Source organism: Branchiostoma belcheri, unplaced genomic scaffold, assembly GCF_001625305.1.
Source record: "Branchiostoma belcheri isolate BF01 breed outbred unplaced genomic scaffold, Haploidv18h27 scaffold18, whole genome shotgun sequence".
Lineage (NCBI taxonomy): Eukaryota > Metazoa > Chordata > Leptocardii > Amphioxiformes > Branchiostomatidae > Branchiostoma > Branchiostoma belcheri.
The window spans coordinates 2,615,365-2,637,906 of NW_017803268.1; the positions used below are offsets into that span (position 1 = coordinate 2,615,365).

Consider the following 22,542-nt stretch of genomic DNA (forward strand, 5'->3'; position numbering starts at 1 on the left):
AATGTTGAAAACTTGCTTAAGCCAACTTAGAATCTGTTCTTTTTTTTACCTGCTTTACCCATAAACTTTATTTGCCAACACATACCTAAAGGTAATTGCACTGGAAGATACAGATATGATGATGTAAAAAATGTTTAGTCTATAGATCCATCTTATTGAAGGAATAAGTCCAGCTCAAATTATTTTTTTTTTGTAAACAGGAGATGGAGTTTTGTGCTTCCCGAGGGAAGGTTGTGCAGACGACAGCCACTGTCAGTTTGACGGAGCGTACTGTAACCATGACAACCGGCGCTGTGAATGTGTAGCAGGCATGGTCGCTTTAACAGGTACGTCTGGTATTGGCATTGAGTAAAGGTTTAAACAATTTGAGGAAGGGGGGGGGAAGAAGCTTTATGTTAAGCAGTGATATAATAGGCCATAGATGTGTTTTAAAAATCTACCATTTTCAGCACTTGTCAAGAGTTATGAGAGAAGAAAATTTGTACTGCAATAATCAAAGTTTTCATGCCTTGCTGAAAGAAAATGTTAGAAATATATGATGAGCTTGCCCCTCCTGACTTTAGCCAGGGTGCCAGGCTGTTTCCAGGGCCCACACAGGCCAGTTCCTTGGCTCCAGGGCCAACATGCCCCCAAGGAAACTACTAGTATATCACAGTCCTCAGTTAGGCCCTGATCCCGTACTTCGCAAGCTGGCTAACTCTGATCCTAGCGTGTTATGTGACTGGCATCCAGGATATCCTGACTTCTGCTTTGACATGATCAGTACAAGTGTTGTGCATGGATGAGCCCCAAACAATGGTGACAATGTTAGTAGTGACAATGTTGTTAATGTTGTTGTGTTTTAGTGACGGGTCCTTGTATACAAACAACGGCTGCCCCAACGACAACCGTCACAATGCCACCCACAGAGGGGGTGCAGACTGCAGGACGGTCCTCAGGTAAACACATAAGGAATATTTCAAATCAGTGTTCTAATTTTTCTGTCATCCCACCAAATCCCACCCATCTGCTTACCTACATGTACGTGTGTACCAAATATCAATAAGATCCGTTCACAAATTTTCGAGTTATCCTGCATACATGCAATTGACAAATGGCACAAAAAGTTCGCTGAAATATGTTAAAAAAAGCCAGATGCACCATTTTTCAACTTGAAGTTTACATGCCAATTTTTGTCTCATGGGGCAGAATTTTTGTGGGTCATGAAAGACAAATGACATAAAGATGGACGCTGTCTAGAACACTACTTCAAACATTGCTATACATGTAAGCATGTGTCCTAGCTGCCCTAGAGAGCCAGAGAACAAGCAGGAGCAACAATATTTATTACATGCTATCACATGGACACATCTGTTAAAAGGAAAGGCAACTGTTGTGATTTTACTTGTACCTTTACAGTTTTCCGTCCATCGTACAATATCTCAACATTTCCTGTTCTGTTGTATTTCCACAGGTCTGCCCACATGGTGGTGGATACCACTGGCTGTGGTGGTGGGAGTCCTGACTGTACTACTGATCGGGATCATGTGTTACAGGTTTGTTTGTTTGTTTTTCATAACCAGCAAACCTCCTTTAGGTGTCACACACCAGTTTTGTACAGTAAGGCCACAGCAAGTAATTTTTTGGCTGACATCTTCCAAAAAGATGTTAGTATATATGTTAGTTCAGATGTATTGTTTTTCAATGTGAACGTTGTTTTTCAAATAATGTGACAAATTGTACCTAATTCAGGAGGATGCGCTTCTGCTCCCCCTGCTGTTGTACATTTGTAAAATGATGAGCAATAAATAAAGGTATTCATTTTAACACCAGCACATTAATTTTAGCCTGATTTTGGAAAAAAAAGAAGAAATTTTGTTGCCTTTTGAAAGTGGTCAACATGCCGAAAATGGGAAGATATTGTCTGTTGCCATGCCGGAAGGTGGATGGCAGATACATTTGTAAATATGAAGAGAGGAAACAAGAAAGGCTCTGATTTAATGTTTTGTTTTTTACTTTGATGCAATGATATGTGATGCTCCCATTGAATCAAAACCATTTGTACAATTATTGAGTCAAAATTTTATTGTAGGAACCTTGTTTTTTTTGGCCCGCCTTGTTTTTTTTTCGCCTGATTTGGAGTCTGCAGAGGATGTCATCCATAAAATTTACTTGCTGTGGCCTTATTCCTGTTTTTTTTTTCTTTCCACAGAAAACACCATTCAGGTGAAGCAGTTATCAACGATCCTGCTTCGCCAGATTACAGCAAAAATGAAGAAAAAAGACGCCAACTTTACGTTTCCATGCTACCGGGTAACAAGGCTTCTGCCAAAAAGGTATAGGTCAGAGGTTATGGGCTTAGGTGAAAGGTCAAGGGTCATGGGCATAGGTTAAAGATCAAAGGTTATGAGGGCTGAAAGGACTGGCTTTTCTTTTGTATACATCTATAAAACTAAATATTTTCGAACATATTATGTTGTCATATATTGTACTTGCCGAGTGCCTTACAGTAAATGGCAGTGGCCAACAGTTCTATACTTGATGAAGCCCTCTATTATATATAAATTAAGTCTTAAAAAGAACTTCCCAAGTACTGGCCTAGACTTTACAGATACACAATCTGTTGTGTGTTCTTTTTAACTTTGTACATTCCTGACCCCCCTCTTGAAAGATGGGTTCTTCCTTGAAAGACAATGAGAAACAGTGAAAATGCAATGTTAAGTTGATAGTAATGATGCCAGGATGAAATTAGTTCTGAGAAAAGTTTAATTGTTGCACAAAGGCCAAAGGTGAGTCTCTTTTTTACAATGTATGACATGTCAGTGTACAAAATACTTTTTTGAACCAGGTTGCCCAGTGGCAAAAATTAGGTTGCCCATCAGAATTTTAGGTTGCCCCACCTATAAGTTACATGTACTACTTTCCTCAAATTAAGTAATGTTACATACCTAAGCCTTGACAATATTTCTAACAGCCTTTAGTTAACTTGTAATAGCCATTAATACCTAAATTAAAAAGCATCTGCCGGATACAGTGGTGCAAACCAAGTGGGCATGATTTCGGGGGGGTTCTTAAAATTCAGGTAGCACACTGGGCTACCTAGGTGAAAAAAATAGGTTGCCCCAAGTAAAATTTGGTTGCCCGGGGCAACTGGGCAACCAGGTATTTTGCACGCTGCATGTGAATGTATGACACTGACACATGAACATTCCGTATTTGTGTCAAATATTGTAAAAAAATGTGTGGGTATGTATCGAAAAGATGGGGGTTCTAAGAGTGATATTGTAAAGGTTTATTAGAAATTGTCAAGCACAATTTTATGTTGCTTGAACTTTATACATTTTATATTTTTTCCATAACAAACATGTTTAAGTGCAGTATTTGAGTAGATAATTCAATAACTGTTTTGATTACTATATGTATATTGATACTCTACAAATATCTTAAGTATTCCCATGAAGTATGAGGATTGGATGGAAATGTTACATTTGTATAGAACTTGTAGATTTAGTACTTTTTGTAGTAGAGAAAAGGTCAATTTCTGAGAATTAAGTTGTGTTGTAAAAAGAGACCATATTTCGGGAAAAAGTTCTCAGAAAGGGATGCATAACAAATACATGTATTAAAGGCCACACCAATTTAATTTGTTGTTTCTCGGAGTTGCCCTGTACTTGTCCATTTTTTTCTTTTTTGCAAAAAAAATTCTTTTTTTGTTCCAAATGCAACATGCTCAATGAAAGTTCAAGTTTTTCAATGTAACAATGCAATTTTGTTTCATTAAAAGTTCAAAATCTATTGTTTTGATTATATACCAGCTTGGTATGTTCACTTCATGGCTCATATTGTAACATTTCCGGCTATCATGGGATGCCTTGGCCTTTTTTTTTATTTCGCCCTGTTGCTTCATATTTTTTCTGAAAAAATCTGAGAAACAACAAATTTAATTGGTGTGGTCTAAAATTGGTATACTCAAGGCAGTGCATAATAGTTTTATGGTACATTGTAAGTACTAATGTAATACATGTAGTTCTGTAAAAGTTGATAGTTGTCATAAAAAGCCTCAGGGAGGCTGTTTTTATTTAAGACTTTGTAAACAATTTTTTGATACCCTTTTTTTTCTTGTAATTTTGCAAGAATACACTGAACAACAGAATTGTGGAATCAAAAATCAGTTGAAAACTGTACGAGTGGTTGTATTTTATATATGGGGGTGTAGTTATGATCTTAATCATGTAAAATTAACAATGAAAAATACATGAAAGTAATTACATACTTTGTTTATGAGAAAGGACACATTTGGCTGCTTATGCCAGCAAACAGTTGAGAAGTTATAACAACTTCTATCTCGTTATGAACTTTTTCCATTTTAAGGCAATAAATTTCTTTTTGGACGATCAAAATCATGTTGTCACGAATGTCTGTTTCGAAATGTTATATTAAGCGGGAAGATAACAAGCCTGTCTTTAATTAGAGACACTGAATTTAGGATGTTTCTCGGTGTATAATATATTATGATGTGATAAGGTCTTGTCGGGTGCTATAACCAACTCATAACAAGACTGGCAATGAAAACATACATTGCCATGGCGACGGTGGTTGCCGTTAGGGTTATTGTTTGCATGGCACTGCCACCATTTCATGATTTTGAGGAAGACTTGGTACCTGTTAAGTCTAGACAGATACAGTACACTCCTCCCCTGAGTGTATAGTGAACGAGCCCCGGGGTCACAGAAAGTAGGGCCATCCGGGACAGACAGGTCTTCCCAAAGGTTTCCAGGAATGTGGGCTTAAATGTGGGTCAGAGACATGCCTGTGGACATTCCATTCCTGTGGACAAAATGCCTGAACCATTCCTAGAATTCTTGCAAACTGCACACAATACTGTACCATTAGGCTCCTCCCTGAGACGTCGCCAAAAACACCAGAGTGAGCACAATTATCATATACCCCATCCAAACTGCTCATCCATATTGATAATAAAAGCAACTTGCCATATTGAATTGTACAATAAATAAGGAAGGCAATAAAAATCATTACCATGGCGACGATTAAATGAATATTATTGTATGTTGTGGAGCCAGAAATCTCCATTGCAACGCTTTTTGCAATCTTCCTTCACCTACTCGTAGCCTTCCTCAAATCTTCCCCACCCCCACACAATGTGTGATGCCATAATTTCGGATACTCTCTCTATAAATAAAGAAATTTCAGTCACAGAAGTATGTGCTTAGCGTAGGATGCTTCTCTAAAACTCTCACATGTGAGCTAATTTGGAAAAGGTATAAGCATCGACAATAACCACTCTTGCTAATAGGCATGGTACAGAAGTACACTACAGATAATGATGTACACTCCAGCTGACGCTATAGCTAAATAGTCTCTATAACTACCAGACTAACTACGCTGGCTATACATAGGAGAATATTTGCCAGGGTAATTTGGCCGCCTTGGGGTTTGACTGGCCGTGGAGGGAAAGAAACAACCTTCCGCGTCCGGACTCCCCTGGCCAATTTTACTCTTTTTTGCCGAATTCTACGATCCGTATTCCCCTAGAAAGGCCTGGTGGAAGCTAATAGCTAGTGCGTTTGCGTGTGACAGTGAGCTAGTAAGGAAATGACAAACAACATTTGCTAAATATAAAGGTTTTTCTGGGCAAAAGGTTATTTTTTGCTCCCAAACTCAAAGGAATGATGACAGTCAGTTAAACCAAGGAGGTTTAAACTGTTTTTTTTTGTTCATGGAATGCATCGGTCGCCGGAGACGCAAAGAAATTGAAAAAATATGTGTATTCTATTATGATTATCCATGAAACCCCCCAAATAAAACATAGATGTAGCTATATAGGTCACACAATGACAAGAAAAGGAGACGGGTGGTTATAAAAGGTTATGCGGATATCCTGTCGTTTGATTATATCAAACGCTGTAACAATTTCCTGTGGCTGCAAGCAAACTTCTAAAACATATAAGGACAGGAATAAAGCATTTTATTATTAAAGGGCGCAGGAAATGACTAGCCGGGAGCCATCCGATATTTTTGTACCTGAGGTAGCGATATGCAAGGAGTCCCGTTACAAAACGGATGACACCCAGGCTTTGATTTTTCAGAATCACTTAAGCTTCATCCGAAAGTGTTTATATGACAAAGGTCTCAGAATCCGACCGGGGGTGGATGGGGGGCAGGATATAGTGATTTCCTGTTTAAAAGAAGAAGATGAACCTTATTGCAAGTCAATTGCACATGATGCAATGTATGCCAAACACTATTGAACTTAGTTCGGAAAAAGGGGATCGAACTCATGACCTACCGAATGTAGGCGAGCACTCTACCCACTTGGCCATTGTACCGGTCGATATAATGCACAATGCAGGCTTAAAAACCACTAAGCTTGCTGAAAGTAGTGTGTTATAATCCATTAGCCTTAATCTTCAAGCAGATCCATTGGTAACTAAGGGACACTCCTCTGGCTACTGGATACTACCTTGCCACCGAAGGATCTGCTTGGAGATTAGGACGATACCACATTACATGCAGACCGTGGATGACGAATTATTTTATTTCTAACACCTGAAAATACAGAAAGCTGGACCCCAATAACTACCCATATACCAAAAATCATCAACCCCTCCGTGGAAGACAGATAATAAAGGGTTAATGCCCTGCCCCGAGGTGTATATGATGAGATAATCCCTGGCCAGGTGCGATAACCACCGAATAAACCACCGAATAACCGACCACTTTTTTCATTTTTCACCACTTATGATGTTAATGCCTGATAACCGAAGGGAAATAGAACGAGGCTTCTCATTGGTCGACATCGCCGGGCTATGTATTGATAATACAAAATATAAATGTACAAGAATGCAAATAAAGCAATCAAGAACAGCGTTGTCGCATTGGCCCATTGCGTTTTCCCACGCGCAAAGGGGGCGTCGAAAATATTCAAACCCTCTGTGACTCACAGCTGCGAACACACAAACACGACCGAGAACCGAGCCTTCCCGCGGAAGGATATCTCCTTCCCCGAGGGTGATAGAACAAAATGTAAATGTTCAAAAAACGCAAGTAAAGCAATCAAGAACAGCGCGGTCGCATTGCGTCGTGGGCAGGCGTTTTCCCACGCGTAAAGCGGGCGTCGTGATACCCTATACCGGCATCATTGAAGTCTTCTACCCCTTAGCATCACTTTGAAGAACGCCCTTAGAACGCGCTTGTTAATTTCCGTCGTGCGCACGGCGCCTAGCCAACCCGCATGGCCCTTATCCCGTCCTCACATGTATAAGGCCACAGCAAGTAAGTTTTATGGATGACATCCTCCGCATCCTCCTAATTTAATGCAACAGGGCGAAAATAAAACAAGGTGGGCCCAAAAAACAAGATTCCTACATTGTCAAATTTTGACATTATAAACCTTGTTTTAATGATACCTATATTGTGCTATAAGTGTGCTGCCAACTATTACATCCATTACATTTTCAATCAAATTTAAAAGTTTTCAATCATTGTAGATTGAAATGGTTTTGATTCAGTGGGAACATCACATATAAAAAGAATGAAATACATCATTGCATCAAAGTAAAAGACAAAACATTACATCAGAGCCTTGTCTTGTCTCCTCTCCTCATATTTATCAGCCATCCACCTTCCGGCATGACAACAGATATCTTTGCCCATTTTTGGCATGCTGACCACTGTCACAGAGGTCAACAAAATTTCTTGTTATGAAGCAAGATTAAACTGTAATGTCCAACACAACAAAAATTGGACCCACCCAAATTTTCGACTGTACAACTCCAGTCTTTGTCAAGGAATGAGCAATCCACCCCTTCCGTGACGTCACGCAGATAACACAGGTGACTCCGTGAGCAGTGGATCATAGGTTGCAGAAAGTCTGTGGCGCCCCCCGTCTCTGTTGAGGGATGGTTGTAATGCCCTGATGTAGTTGGCCTCTTTCTACCAACACAGGTGAACTTTCAAGATCAAATTTCTTGTTGTTTTTTTCCCCACCACAATCGGGAGAAAATTAATGCGCGCGCTGATGTCATCCATAAAAATTACTTGCTGTGGCCCTACGTAACCGGCAGCGTCTGTTGCGGGCCCGCTAATTGGTTAGCGATCCTCCGGCGTGTCCCTCGACACGTTTGGTATCTTTGTGTCCCGATGACGATGATCCTTGCGAGACTTCCTCCCAGAAGACACATCAGTTGCAGATGACTAGATTTTACCGCAAGATCTTCTTACCCTTACGTCAGTGTGTTCGTCAATACGATTCCTTCAAGACGATTTAAGTACGAGATGTAAGTTTTTTCGGAGAAAGAGAGAGCACATCTTATGGTAGGGGCATCAGATCAGCTCAGATCAGATCGTCCTCTTAGGAGGTGCCAACGATGACGTCTCTATCTCTAGTCATCTTGTAAGTTCGCCGCAGAAAGCGAGAGCGCATCTTATGGTACGAGCATCAATTCAGTTCGGTTCAGATCATCTTAGGAGGTACCAACGATGATGTTTCTCTAGTCATCTCTATCTAGAACTTGTGCCGAACCCGGGCAGCCAGCTTACGACACCGCTAACCACTACTCCAAACGGTCCAGGACCCCTTTGACTTGGTCAGTTAGCGGCACTTGAACCCTACGTACTGTTACACCAGATCTAGACTTTGGCAGATACAGACATGGAAGACTTTAACGTGACGTTTGAGAACTTTACGGACTCAGAGATGGTGAACGGGACGGCGTCCGTAGCGAACGGGACGAGTGACGAGATCCCGCCGCCCTACACCTCGGCAGCCACCGCGGCCATCGCCGTGTGCGGCGGGGCAGTCACCCTGTTCATCGTGCTGGGGAACACGCTGGTGTGCGTGGTCATCGTCGGGACCAAGGTAAGAACGCACTGGTCACATATATCGTATGGTCATTGTAAAATGTGACAATCTAAGAGTCAGAAGAAGACTGGCGTCTTCCAGGCTTTGGCAAGCTCCTGGAAAGTGTAGAAATTGGCCAAATAGACAGATGACATGCCGGAGGTCTGCGCTAGGAGAACGTTTTGGGGCTCTAACGGTTGGCTAGTGTTCTGGAGCGGCAAACTGTTCTCTTTGCTTGGACCAACTCCCCTGGCATATCATATGTCAATTTGGCCAATTCTACTCTTTCCAGCCGCTTCCCGAAGCCAAAGAGGCTGGTCTTCGTACGGTACCAAAAAACTAAAGGGATTTCTCCCGATCCCGTGGGTTGTTTTGGGGCTATTTCAAACACTTAAAATACAAAATGATGATGAAAATGTGCAAAGAAATGGCAGTAAATGGGACTGTTTTGCCGATCTGAAATTGCATTGGATGCGCTTAAGCTTGCTCCCCCTAGGCTATATATGCATGTTGTGCGGACCGGATCCTAGACTATATCAATTCTACAAAGACAGTGACACTTTTCTGCAATGTATTGACGGAGCTTTGTGCTTTGTACACTCATAGAATGCGGTCATGTTAATCAAATTATCTTGTGTAATTTTAGTAACTGTACATCATGTAAGAAGGTTATTACTTTAGCTCTCTTTGTTTGTAGGAAATGCTATTCATATCACGCATTACTTCGCCATGTGTATTAAAATTATAGCACAAGTTATGAAAACATGCCGAATCCTGCTGTGCCTATAATTACTATAGAATTAGTTTACAAAACAATATGCCGGATTGTAAACAAAGATATTAAATAACGCCAAGAAACATCACAAATTTTATGAAAACAATTGTATACTAGTACTAGTCCGTTCACTGTAATATAACCAGCGCACCTTCAAAGCTGATGTGTTACGCCGAAGGGCGGCTATACCGGATAATATGATATACAGACACAGAAGCTAGTGTGTATACACCGAAGGGTGGTTATAACAGCTGCACAGATGGAGTGTTACGCCGAAGGGCGGTTATACCGGCTGTACAGATACAGATACAGAAGCTGGTGTGTTACGCCGAAGGGCGGTTATACCGGCTGTACAGATACAGATACAGAAGCTGGTGCGTTACGCCGAAGGGCGGTTATACCGGCTGTACAGATACAGATACAGAAGCTGGTGTGTTAAGCCGAAGGGCAGTTATACCGGCTGTAAAGATACAGAAGCTGGTGTGTTACGCCGAAGGGCGGTTATACCGGCTATACAGATACAGAAGCTGGTGTGTTACGCCGAAGAGCGGTTATACCAGCTACATAGATACAGATACAGAAGCTGGTGTATTAAGCCGAAGGCCGGTTACGCCATTCCCCCTGTGTTAATATGTGGAGGACGAAAATAGAATGCGTTTTGTATTATTATTAAACAAAACATTTTAGTTAAGCCTATCTGATGATAAAAGTAAAATTGTGAAAAATCCCAAACGTTTTGAAGACGGTGCAACAGTGTTAGAAAAGGACACAAGTCAGCACCAAGGACAGGGTGTCCGCAGAATGCAACATGCACACACACGGACCGTGCCGGTTCTATTGCTGCTCACGACTTTGGACGACATTGTTATATCCCGAACCGTGTCTATGTAGTTCTATACCTGAATATGTTAGGGTTAACGTTAGAATCAGGCACGGATCTGGATAGTATCCAAGAGCATAGATTTGCCCCAGGCACGGTTCTGGATACGCGCGGACTATCCAGAACCGTGCCTAAGCATGATTCTGGATGAAGCACGGTTCTGGAAACAACAGACACTGCTTCCAACGACGAATATGTCACAAGGGTAATGAAGGAAATACAGGAGACGTATTTAGTATTGAAAAATTGAATTATCAATCAAACGCACTTCCCTATTATCATGTCAGCAGGGAAAACAATAGAATAATTGAATTAGAATCAAAAATATAAACTAATCAAATTTTTCGTGGCAGTCATGGGAATGAGAGATGGGTGGAAACAACAGACCAAAACAGGAACAGTTTACGGGGTAGAAAAAATATAGAAAGAAATAAAGAAAGAAAGTATTTCGCTGAATTTGAACCATTAAAACTTTCTTACTTCATTTTCACACAAGCTACGCACTGCGAGCAATTTTCCAACTTACTCTTCAGGCAGAGGTTTAGGCTTTGGCTGATTTTTTAGGTATTTTTATCGCGCTTTTTTGTACTGGTATCTTTTTTTACGCCGTATTCGGGTGGCAAATGTCAACTGCCTGGCAAATAGATACTGCCTGAACAATTCGATACTGTCTTTGCAGCCACAGAAAGATCTGCTTGGAGATTACACGGGACCTTGTTTCTTTCTCCAGGCCAGAAAAGAACAAGAAACAGTCGTGCCTTCAAATATCAGAGTTATCAACCAAGAATTGAGGTGTTCAAAAGCTCGTATTTCCCCAGAACTATCGTAGAGTGGAACTCATTGCCACCAAGCACAGTTGGGGCATCATCACTAGAAATTTAAAGCTTTTAAAAACAACGCCTGCAATTAAATGTGCAAAGATTGAGTGTAACAAGTCGTTCGGTGTGATATAGCTAGCTGCCGCCGCGCCGCGTGCCTGCGAATCCGGTGTGTTACGCCAAAGAGCGGTTACACCGGCTATACAGATACAGATTTCTCCATACGTGCTTCTACCTAACCAGGGTTAGCACAGCAAATGTTAATTTGACATTTCTGTCAAAGGAGAAACGAATATAGAAAATTCAAAAGGACCGTAAGATCAACCGAGCTTATAGTTGTGAGAGTTCATAATTTCATTGTCCCGTTTTCTACGAAAAAAGGGTTAGCGAACCGTTATATAACATGTTTTTCTCGACTTCTGTTACAACGTACATGTAGGTATATCGTGTTTGTGAACATGAAATTTGATTCTCTTGCATGTTTACAGAATCACTCAAAAGATAAAAAGGTTTGGAGAGGACAAATTTCAGAGGGCGACCAAGAAAGAGGCGACTAGGATTTCAAAATCATTGGAGCCATGTCGACTCTGACGATATTAAACGTCATAGATGGTATATCAAAAAACGCCTACATAGACGGTAACAATACGCCTACAGATTTGTGCATATTTTAAGGGGATACTAGAAGCCTGTGGCGAAAACAGATTTCATTATACATAATAACTTTATTGCACAACAGTTGTACATGGTACAAAGTATATGCATCGTGTCTCGCCCTACTGACAGTACAGAAAAACAAGCACTGATACAATCACCACTTCTGAGGGTGACCCCAGGTTGCAAAATGCTACTTAGCATAGGCCAGTATAATGTCTAACTCCTATATCAATCTACATATATGTTGGTCAATATTAATAAAAAGCACTCCAAAACTGAGACCAACTTATTCCTACTTCACAATTGTTATGCGATTTACCTATATCAAAATGCTTGAATTTACTCGGTTAAGTATTTTTTCATAGTACGTAGCTGCGTAGAATGCACTAGTTAGTCAGAATTCTTTGAAATAGACCAAGGATTGTAAAAAAAAAAGATCTTTTTTTTGCACATGCGCAGGCCATGAAGGGCGTACAGAACCTGTTCCTGGTGTCGCTGGCCTGTAGTGACGTCACAGTGGGAACCCTGGTCATGCCGTTCAAACTGGCCAATGAGCTGATGGGTTACTGGTACTTCGGCCAGGTAAGTCCTCCTATTTTCTCTCTTTTTCCACAAGGCGTTCAGTGATTGGCTGGTGGGTGGCAAGAGGCAATTTTCATCAAGGGTCATGCCTATTGGTATGCCTGTTCTGTGCGACAGGACTGTCTAGCACTCGCATGTTTTACCTGACCCTATTGCAACGTTTTCCTTCTAGATTTAATGTACTTTCATTACTACTTTTTATTATTGTAGATAGCATTGTATTATTTATTTCTTATTTATCCGATTTATTTGAATTGTTAATCACGTTATGAAGGGAGGCCTCCTCATAACCATTTTATGCTGCCGGCCTCCCTGCACTGTTACATTTCATTTATATTTTCTTGTATTTGTATTGTTACATTTTGTTTTAAAGTGCGAAATAAACTGAAACTAAACTAAAAAAAAAGTACAATTCAAGTAACCAAGATGAACAATTATTTGAGTCACACGTCGTCATCACTCTGTCGCTTTTAGGTCAACTAAAGCATCAATGCTAGAAATAAAAGCAGAGAAACAAACAAACAGCTGCATGTTAGAGACCGTCTTCCTATTTGGCGCTAAGGACGGATAGCAGAGAATAACATCAGAAACCGCATTGTATTGTGGGATACGCCTCGCGCCTCCTCTGGCTGTATAGTGCGCATAGCTTCTGCCTTTTTTGTTACCATATCCAAGAGAAGTTTTTCGTGAGGTAAAACCTTGCTTCAAGTCTTTATCTTCAAAACTCTTTGACTCTCTTCCAAACGACAAAGTGATTGCTTTCCTTCTTGAAGTTCACCGCCCTCTCATTATATTAAATCAGCAATTCAAAATCTTTCAAGATCCCTGCACTGCGGATCTTTTTGTGTTAGGTCCTTACAAGCTTCCTCTAAATTGCTCCTTTGAGAGCCGCACTCTATAGAAGTAGAAGATTGGTACTTGAGGCTATGGATTCTCATAGGACTAATTAGTAATCTCTATCCCAACTGCTTGAACCAACAGCCGTTGATATCAAGCTTCCTGCCTTTTTATGTTTGAAAATATGTATGTGTAGTACACGCGTACACTTCAAAACCTTATGTGCCGGCAGATCATTATCTATTTCTATGAGAGCTCTTCGTGAACAAATGTTTTGATATAATAATAGACGCCGCCGCACGAAAACAACCATATAAGGGGATGGAAGATCGTGCTAGGAGAGGAATGACCCAGTAAAGTAACGTCCTTGGTGAGGGAAAAGGTGAAGAGGCCATCTTCAATTTTGAGGGTGATGCTTTTTGAGTTGCTAGGATAGTGCAGTGCGGGTTCGCCAGTTTTCTGTCCTTAAAGAGGTTACTAGTATAAAAAAACAGCATGTAATGTAGTGTATTCTGCTGCTTGGTTGTATTTCAGCACGTTGTATTTTTAGGTTTAATATGCGAAACATGAAATTTGTCAATATAGAGAAAAATGTACAACAGCTACAAGCGCCTGTTACAACTACTGGGTACCAGGCATGGCGATGTCCTTGGTGCTGAAACGGGCCATCCCTAACCCCTGTGTGCATGCGCTGGGCCTTCTGGTCTCACAGAAAAGATTGGCGGGGATGGGTGCCTCATCGCAAGGCGAACACATACAACAAACGGAGACAACAAAACAACATTTCAATTCCTTAAACCGGGCCGTGCAGCGTATAGCGTAACGAAAGAGTGCATGCTCGAATAGGAACCGAGAGGTCCCGGGTTCGAGTCCTGACATGCCACCGATCCTGTGCCCTTGGAAAATGCACTTTACACGACTTTTCTCACTTAATTCAAGTGAAAATGTGAATTTTCTGCCCTGTAGTTGTTTCTATGTGTGGTACACAACACCAGCAACAGCTGCCTTTGTCCTACGTGTTTTGTATTGTTACAATTTCAATAAATTATTATAATTATAATTTCAATAAAATAAATTTCAAATTTCTTAAACGTCGTAGATATCACAATCCCTATTCCCGAAAATAAATATATTGACATCCCTTAAGCCGTATTCCTGACTTCATGCAAGACAATTGAAGAAAAATCGCTAACGATAAATCGCATGTAGATTCGTATTTCTTTTATTTGAGAGAAGGCGTAGATTTCATCCTTCAGACTTTCCAAAACTCAAAGTTGTGAGTCAAAGCTACATGTCAGGGCATAGATGTTAGCCTGAGTGTCAGCCCTGTTAGCTTTCGTCCGCTCTCCAAGAACCGCTCCCCGTCGACATCTTGGGGAGCGGACGGAAGCTAACAAGGCTGACACTCAGGCTAACATCCATGCCCTGAGAAAGCAGTCTCTACGAGGCCAACTACATGCATGTTGGCTGTAGGGAATCAATGTTTGCCCGGTAGTTTGGCCACCATAGAGTTCATTTGCTCGCGCAAGGGGAAAGTTTACTATCACTGCGACTCACTTCCTTGGCCAATTATCCACGCTATCGCTACACCAAGGAAGGCCTGGTGGAGGCTGCAGAGAAACTGTTCAACTTTCTTTCCGCTTGCTCACCAGAATTTTGTTCACTTCATCCAATAGATAAATTCAACTAGAAAGGTAACATTTGCAAAGCAAATGCATAATGTTTACCTTCGGACATGGTCTGCTCTGTTAATTCTTACTCAAACACGTTGACATATATGGTGACAGTCTAAATCCCTCGGCTCCTACTATAAAATTGCAACATTATGTAGCCCAACACCAGTTAACATAGTGAGAGACAGCAGTAGTAGACCTTACGAAAGTCGCCATACGGTCGTACTTTTGTTGTGCCAAAACTGACCGATGAAGAGTCTATTTCCAGACCTGGTGTGACATCTACCTGGCCCTAGACGTCTTCGCCTGCACGGCGAGTATCTTTAACCTGTGCGCCATCAGTATTGACCGCTTGTTTAGTTGTTGTAGACCCTTACGAAAGTCGCCGTACAGTCGTACTTTTGTTGTGCCAAAAATAACCGATTAAGACTTTATTCGTAGACCTGGTGTGACATCTACCTGGCTCTAGACGTCTTCGCCTGCACAGCGAGTATCTTTAACCTGTGCGCCATCAGTATTGACCGCTACTGGGCCATCACCAAACCCATCAAGTACCTGAGCATGCGGACCCGGCGCCGGGTGGGCATCATGATCGCCATCGTGTGGCTGTCCTCAGCACTGGTGTGCCTCCCGCCGCTGTTCGGCTGGAAGAGCGGGGAGGTCCCGACGGACAAGCAAGTAAGGAACACTATCATGAAAGTTCATCTGTGTTGGTAGTTACATGTTTAGAGTTCAAACTTTAGATCCAACACAAAAAGTTCTCTCACCTAGAGCTTTCGACCAGTCACTCTGGTCTTCCTCAGTAGACTGACCCAGTGAGGCTTGTCACGTGGCTTCTTTGAAGTGTGACGTCAACACTGCGTCAAAGGTATCTGGTAGACGATATCGGCCCCCGTCGCGGTTCTGTAAGGAACAGTTTTTTATTTACTTCAATTTTCACCTCAAAACACCACTTTTTCGCACGTGTTACGTCAGTACGTGCAGTACGTTCTGCCGACGTGCTATCTACATTACTTGATTGAGCCAGGTAGCTTTTGAAGACCGAGAGATTCGATCGAAAATCCCAGTTGAGTCAATTTCTTTCTGCAAATTAGGAGAAACGTTTTTCCATCGATTTACACCAGGGGAAAACAACTCTTGATATGAATTTTCTGCCCACGCTTCAGCCTTTGTTAGGTATAATGACCCACCATTTTCGACGGGAAATATCTGCAATCACCAAACTAAATGTGTACAATACCACACGCCTTACACATAATGCAATCAAGGATTCCCAATTACACACTATTCATACATCCTGACGGCCTGTCCCCATTTTTGCTGTTTCCCAAACAGTTTCCATAGTAATCAAAGATTGAATGACGCACCACGCCAATATTATAGTAATCACATATTGAATTCTGATTAGATGTTTGAAAGGACTCTCCGGATTTGCCGTATATAGCATTACCAGCGAACGCACCTAAGGCCACAGCAAGTAAATTCTATGGATGACATCCTCCGCAGACTCCAAATCTAATGCGAGCGGGCGAAAAAAAAACAAGGCGAGCCGAAAAAACAAGGTTCCTACAATTTAAAATTTTGACTCAATCATTGTAAAAATGGTTTTGATGCAGTGGGAACATCACATATACACAGCCAGCATCACATATCACTGCATCAAAGTAAGAAACAAAACATTAAATCAGAGCCTTTTCTTGTTCCCTCTCTTCATAGTTATCTGCCAACCACCTTCCGGCATGGTAACAGACATCTTTGCCTATTTTCGGCATGTTGACCACTGTCAGAAGGCAACAAAAGTTCTTCTTCTTTTTTCTCCAAAATCAGGCGAAAATTAATGCGCGCGTGCTGATGTCATCCATAAAAATTACTTGCTATGGCCTAAGTAAACCTGATATTATCGTGACGCATATTCAAGTGCTTCGAGTACGGGAAACAAGAGAAAGACTTTGGAGACTTTTACGTGTAACCTCTAATTACCAAGACCCTCAAGAGCCCCCACACATCCCTCCTGCACGAACCTTTGTGCTGTAATTGGCCCCTTTGGAAAATTGGCTCCAATTACTCGAGATGGCAAAAATTGAAAAACAGAATAGCTCGATGGCAAGCAGATTTCGAGTGGACGCTACGTAACCTCTATAGCGGTCATAGACCTCTGTGTTGATGACTTTTTTGATCGTTACTTGCACCATAACCTCCTTGCTTCCATGAAGAATCTTGTATTTTCATTTCCATTTCTTTAGCTGTTGTTGTGATCGTATTTTCAAGTGTTTGGTTCTGGGTAGGTCTTTACCTAAGAAAATGTGGATAGATATATTGAGACTTGATTACAGTATTCATGCTGTATGAATAACTGTATTCGATGTATACGTATCCTGTCATAATAGGATACAGGAAGACCCCTTTCCAAGATTTCTAACGAAATCATTGGTTTCCTGTACAAGAAGTAATCCGATATGAGGAATAAAGAGGAGCCTAGGGTCGTTTGACGCAGATTTTGTTAGTTATCAGAATTTGTTTCTATTCCAACATTTATTACAATGGCGACGGCACACTTAAGTTCTTCAACTTATATTTATGCCACTACTAACGCAGACAAACGGACAACCACCATACTCATTTTCACATGGGTAAAGTGAAGAAATCCATGTAAAGTACCTTTCCCATCGATGGCATGGCAGGATTTGAACTCGGGACCTCTTGTATCCGAGACGAACGCTCTGTCGTTACGCCACACGAACCCACAACATCAGAATGTTTTATTTCTAGTAACTTCAATGTTGTCTGAAAAACTGAAACATGAGAACAAGATACGATCTTGACGCTCCCGCTCTGATTCTAGGAGACCAGCGATGAGGCACCAGGGTGCCAACTGAACAGCTCCCCGGGATACGTGGTGTTCTCGTCGGTGTCGTCCTTCTGGATTCCGCTAGTGGTCCTCATGTTCGTCTACACCAGCATCATCCGCGCCATCAGGAAGAGATTCAAAACCCGCAACAAAAACGGTAAGTGCAGTAGCTTTGTAAGAATTAAGAGGGTAGAAACAGAAAGAAACTCTTGGATCCGGGCTGGGGATCGAACCCACGCCAAACCCGGCGCCAGCTTACACCCCTACGCTCTAACCATTCGGCTAAAAGGTCTAGACCCGTCAGACGGATCGGCTGGTAGCGCCTCCGTTTACTTAGGCCATATATATGATAACAGGAGTCTAAATCCCTCCTGCTATAAAATTGCAACACGATGTAACCTAACACTAGTTACTATGGTAACAGACGTCTCACTCTGGTTCAGGTCATTGGCCTTGTTGGTTTGGAGAAGAGGAAGAAGAGGAAACAGAGCAAAAACGATATTTTTTCCTTTGGTAAACATAATCAAGGCATCGCTGTTTTGGATGGCAGTTCAGCACTAAGGACAGTGTTAGAACTAAAGCAAGGCATCACTGTTTTGGATGGCAGTTCAGCACTAAGGACAGTGTTAGAACTGAAGCAAGGGCATCAATGTTTGTGGATGGCAGTTCAGCACTAAGGACAGTGTTAGAACTAAATCAAGGCATCTATGTTTTGGATGTTTTCCTTCGATAAACATAAAAAGACATAACGACCTTATTGGGTTGGAGAAGAGGAAGAAGAGGAAACAGAGCAAAAACGATATCTTTTCCTTTGGTAAACATAATCAAGGCATCACTGTTTTGGATGGCAGTTCAGCACTAAGGACAGTGTTAGAACTAGAGCAAGGCATCTATGTTTTGGATGTTTTTCTTCGATAAACATAAAAAAACATAACGACGCCTCACGTATTTTTCAGCCGTTGGTTGCCATGGAGCCCCGAGCGTGACCCAAGCGGACGGAACCGGTTCGGGACCATCGAATGTGCTGAAGAGACATCACATGACTGACAGCGAGTTCGAATTCGAAGACTCCATGACGTCAAATCCCAACAAGGTATGCGTAAGTCGAACTTTATAATGCTATATGAATGGTATTGAATACTATTGACCATTAAAAGGACATTAAACATTGAAATATTGTAACTGAAAAGATCTTCCTGTGATTGAGATTTGCCTCCACTTTTCGACATATAGTTGTGTAACTATCCCAAATTTCATATGGTTGGTGGTAAATCAGTCTAGTCTACACCAACACTTTTTGTGGCACTACCACATGTACAAACTATGAGAATGTAAGAGCCCTTTGTCTCCAGCTTTTAATGACATTTATTTAAACATTTGCAATGGAGTAAGACCTATCAGGTTGTCTCAACATTGTGAAGAAATCACCAGAAAATTGATGATATATCGTCCTAATAATGCAGTTTTGAAAATTGATGAAATTATGAGAGACAGAGAGAGGAAGATAGAGGGACAAAGAGAGAGACAAAGACAGAAAATACGACTTTATTCTGAATCGTATGTTGTTTGAAAAAAATCAAAACAGTTCTCCAGTGACCTCAGCGACACTCTGTCTCACCAGGACAAAGCCTTGCCAATCCTGGAGCCCTTAAAACCCCTTTACGAGCCTCGGAAGTCCAACGCCTTTCTACCCAGGGGACCTTACTTCGACGGCAAGATGGTTGTCCTGCCCGTGATGACCAGACCAGCTACTGACAAAGTTATGGTAAGTTTTAACGGCCACTTTAACGGGAGCTTTTGAAAATGTACTGTTCCTTCGCTTTGCAAAATCCGCAAGGTATACGTATTGTGCATTGCATATTGCACTTCGGTAGAACGTCTCATTTAAGGTCGTATTCGTGTATGACATCCCCTCCATAGTTTTCAAATGTTGTGTCGGAAAATATAAAATATATTGTCTGTAACGGGCAAAACTCTGATGCAACGTTGATTAAACATCCAACGAAAACCTTGAAAATTCGTGTTTCGCGCAGCTAGAGGCAATGCGTTACTGCAAAACAATATACAGTATTTCATCTAAATCCACTAGTTGTTCTACAGTTGTAGTGTAATTGTAGAAGACCTTACGAAATTATTGTGTCAATAAAGTTGCCTTCATAGTTTTAGACTTAAAACCACTAATACATGTGTGTAACGCTTTTTGTAGGTGACGAACAGTTCAAGACCCATCGGCAGTATAGCCGAGGCCTGGCTCCCCGAGGTGGAAGAAGTAACACCCGTCAAGCCCATGGGCAACCCCGACCACCAGCCCGTCAACCAAGAAGCCAGACTGGAGCCTGCCCCAGAAACCAGCCGGGTCAAGTCGGCGATCTTCAGCGCCTTGCGCTCGAGGGAAGCCACGCTCGAGAGCGAGGAGCAGAAGCTGGACAAAAGCTCGCGGATGCACAGAAGGAAGGCCCGGGAGAAGCTGCGAGCCGCGCAGCTTAAAGAGAGGAAGTCCCTGTCGATCATCTTCTGCGTCGTGGCCATCTTCATCTTCTGCTGGCTGCCGTTCTTCGTCTGCTACCTGGTGGTGACGCTGTGTGAGACGTGCTGGGTGCCGCCGCCGTTCTTCATGTTCGTGGAGTGGCTGGGGTACGGCAACAGCGCTCTCAACCCTGTCATATACGCTCTCTTCAACAAAGACTTCCGCGACGGCATCAAGATGCTATTCCGCCGAAGTAACCATGTCGTGCCATGAAAAAAAATGAGTTGAAAAAAACTTGGTAAAAGGTAAATGGTAGCCTTTTTGAGGCCATAGGGAATTGGGTAACTTTGAACCCTGCTTTGAACAGAGACAAAATGGCGGCACATTCGAGCCGTCGATGACGTCACGTGGCAGGAAGGTCACGTGACGAAGGAGTGGTCACGCACTCCTGAAGAAGGCTGTAGGTTTGAAAATGCATCGACGCAGAGGAGGCAACGGTTAAAACGAACTTTATCTGGTCCCCCTCTTCTTACCATTCTACTACATCAATTCGGTTAACTGCAACCTGAAAGGGGAGGTTGATTTGTTGTTTGCACGCATGTCGTTTAGAGATAGTTCCTAGCTCCTTTGAAGGGCAAAGGTTAGTAATAGCGTAGGCGCAGAGGGCCCAGTTTTAGTATATAGAGATGGCAATGTAATGTAGAGTGTAAAGAAGTCTTTTTGGTGCGAAATGTTGTTGTTTTGGACTTGGATGTTATAGGTAAGGGTTGTAGTATTTTCATTTTGGTGAAAAAACAGACTTGCAGCCATGTTTGTGTTGTCTGGCTCGCTGAAGAAGATATAGGTTTACATGCGGTCATCAGCTGTCCAGAGGGGTCAGGGGTCACTTCTCAATGTTTGGATACAATTCTCACATGGTTTAGATGCGTAGGATTTTTTCATTTTCGGGGAATGGAGACTTGAGAGGTTTGACTGCCCTGCCAATGTATGTTCGTCAAGGTCTAAAACTCAGGTATATGAATTTTGACCACGTTGTTTTGACGTAATTCCCATATATTAACATAGGAAAGCCCTATTACTAGCCTGTGCCCTGCAAGTTTTTAATTCAAGGGTATGTAGTTTCCCCCTTGTGTGATGAAGGGCCGAGGGCCAATTAGCTAATGGCTCCGGTTCTGTGAAGTCTGGTAGGAACGGGGGAATAATATGTACAGCCTCTCCGATTGCAATTACCTTCCTCTTCTAATTGCCCATCCGCTGGAGGAAAGGGAAGGGGAAAAACAACATCAGAAGGGAACGTTTCAGAACCGAAAGCAAGATAGAAGAACTAGGCCATTTATCGGTGAATACTGGTAAATGTGGGAGCGGACGTAAACTAACCAGGATGGTACCTAGGCTAGGTAAACGTTGGGTTAGGATGCTTAGGGATTTCGCGCCTTGAGGCGAGCATATTGCGAAATTATGGCACAGAAAGTTGTCTGAAATCACTGATGTTTCATTCATCAGATTTCAGCTTCAAACGTTATCTTTTCTTGTTGTATATATGTACTATTTATACATTTGACGAACATGCAGCCACTCTCTCATTGGTCGAACCACTAATTCCAATGCTCTCATTGGATGAACAGCTAATTATGATGGACATCAATTCATGGTAGGTCTATTAGAATATTTTCCTGTACTTTTTACAAACACTATTCACCTGGACCTCTATCTACATATCCACACCTACTTCTGTTATTGTAATTAGTGAGAAGGGGTATTACTTGATCCATATGAAGTTTTTGTAAATATATCTATTGTGCAAATAATGTCTAAATATGTATATAAGTTCGTTCCACGTATAGGAAATGTTGGACATATATGTACCATTTATATATTTGACGAACATGCAGCAACTCTCTCATTGGTCGAACCACTAATTCCAACGCTCTCATTGGATGAACAGCTAATTATGATGGACATCAATTCATGGTAGGTCTATCAGAATATTTTCCCGTACTTTTTACAAACACTAGTCACCTGGACCTCTATCTACATATCCACACCTACTTCTGTTATTGTAATTAGTGAAAAAGGATATTACTTGATTCATATGAAGTTTTTGTAAATATATCTATTGCCCAAATAATGTTTAAACATGTATATAAGTTCGTTCCGCGTATAGGA

General features: G+C 41.7%; 2 protein-coding genes across 2 annotated transcripts in view; both read left to right on the forward strand.

The window, feature by feature from the left end:
* Positions 1-2,859, forward strand: part of LOC109467453 (thrombospondin type-1 domain-containing protein 7A-like) — a 38,560-nt gene extending 35,701 nt beyond the window's left edge. Inside the window, 4 exon segments of the mRNA XM_019765442.1 lie at positions 201-326; positions 846-938; positions 1,454-1,535; positions 2,192-2,859. Coding sequence (XP_019621001.1) covers positions 201-326; positions 846-938; positions 1,454-1,535; positions 2,192-2,321 — 431 coding nt within the window. The 3' untranslated portion in view covers positions 2,322-2,859.
* A 5,429-nt stretch (positions 2,860-8,288) lies between these two features.
* LOC109467316 (alpha-2C adrenergic receptor-like) lies at positions 8,289-20,649 on the forward strand. The gene is made up of 7 exons (XM_019765259.1): positions 8,289-8,857; positions 12,429-12,551; positions 15,503-15,739; positions 17,907-18,066; positions 18,866-19,008; positions 19,495-19,674; positions 20,116-20,649. Exons 1-7 carry the CDS (start codon positions 8,651-8,653, stop codon positions 20,647-20,649), a joined length of 1,584 nt encoding a protein of 527 aa, XP_019620818.1. The 5' UTR covers positions 8,289-8,650.
* Positions 20,650-22,542: the final 1,893 nt, after the last annotated feature.

Bases quoted from the DNA above. Each gene is read 5' to 3' on its own strand.
- LOC109467316 (XM_019765259.1), top strand. From the start codon at position 8,651: ATGGAAGACTTTAACGTGACGTTTGAGAACTTTACGGACTCAGAGATG. The intron at 18,067-18,865 runs GTAAGTGCAGTA...CGTATTTTTCAG, and splicing joins CAAAACCCGCAACAAAAACG to CCGTTGGTTGCCATGGAGCC. The intron at 19,009-19,494 runs GTAAGTCGAACT...AAATCAAAACAG, and splicing joins CAAATCCCAACAAGGTATGC to TTCTCCAGTGACCTCAGCGA.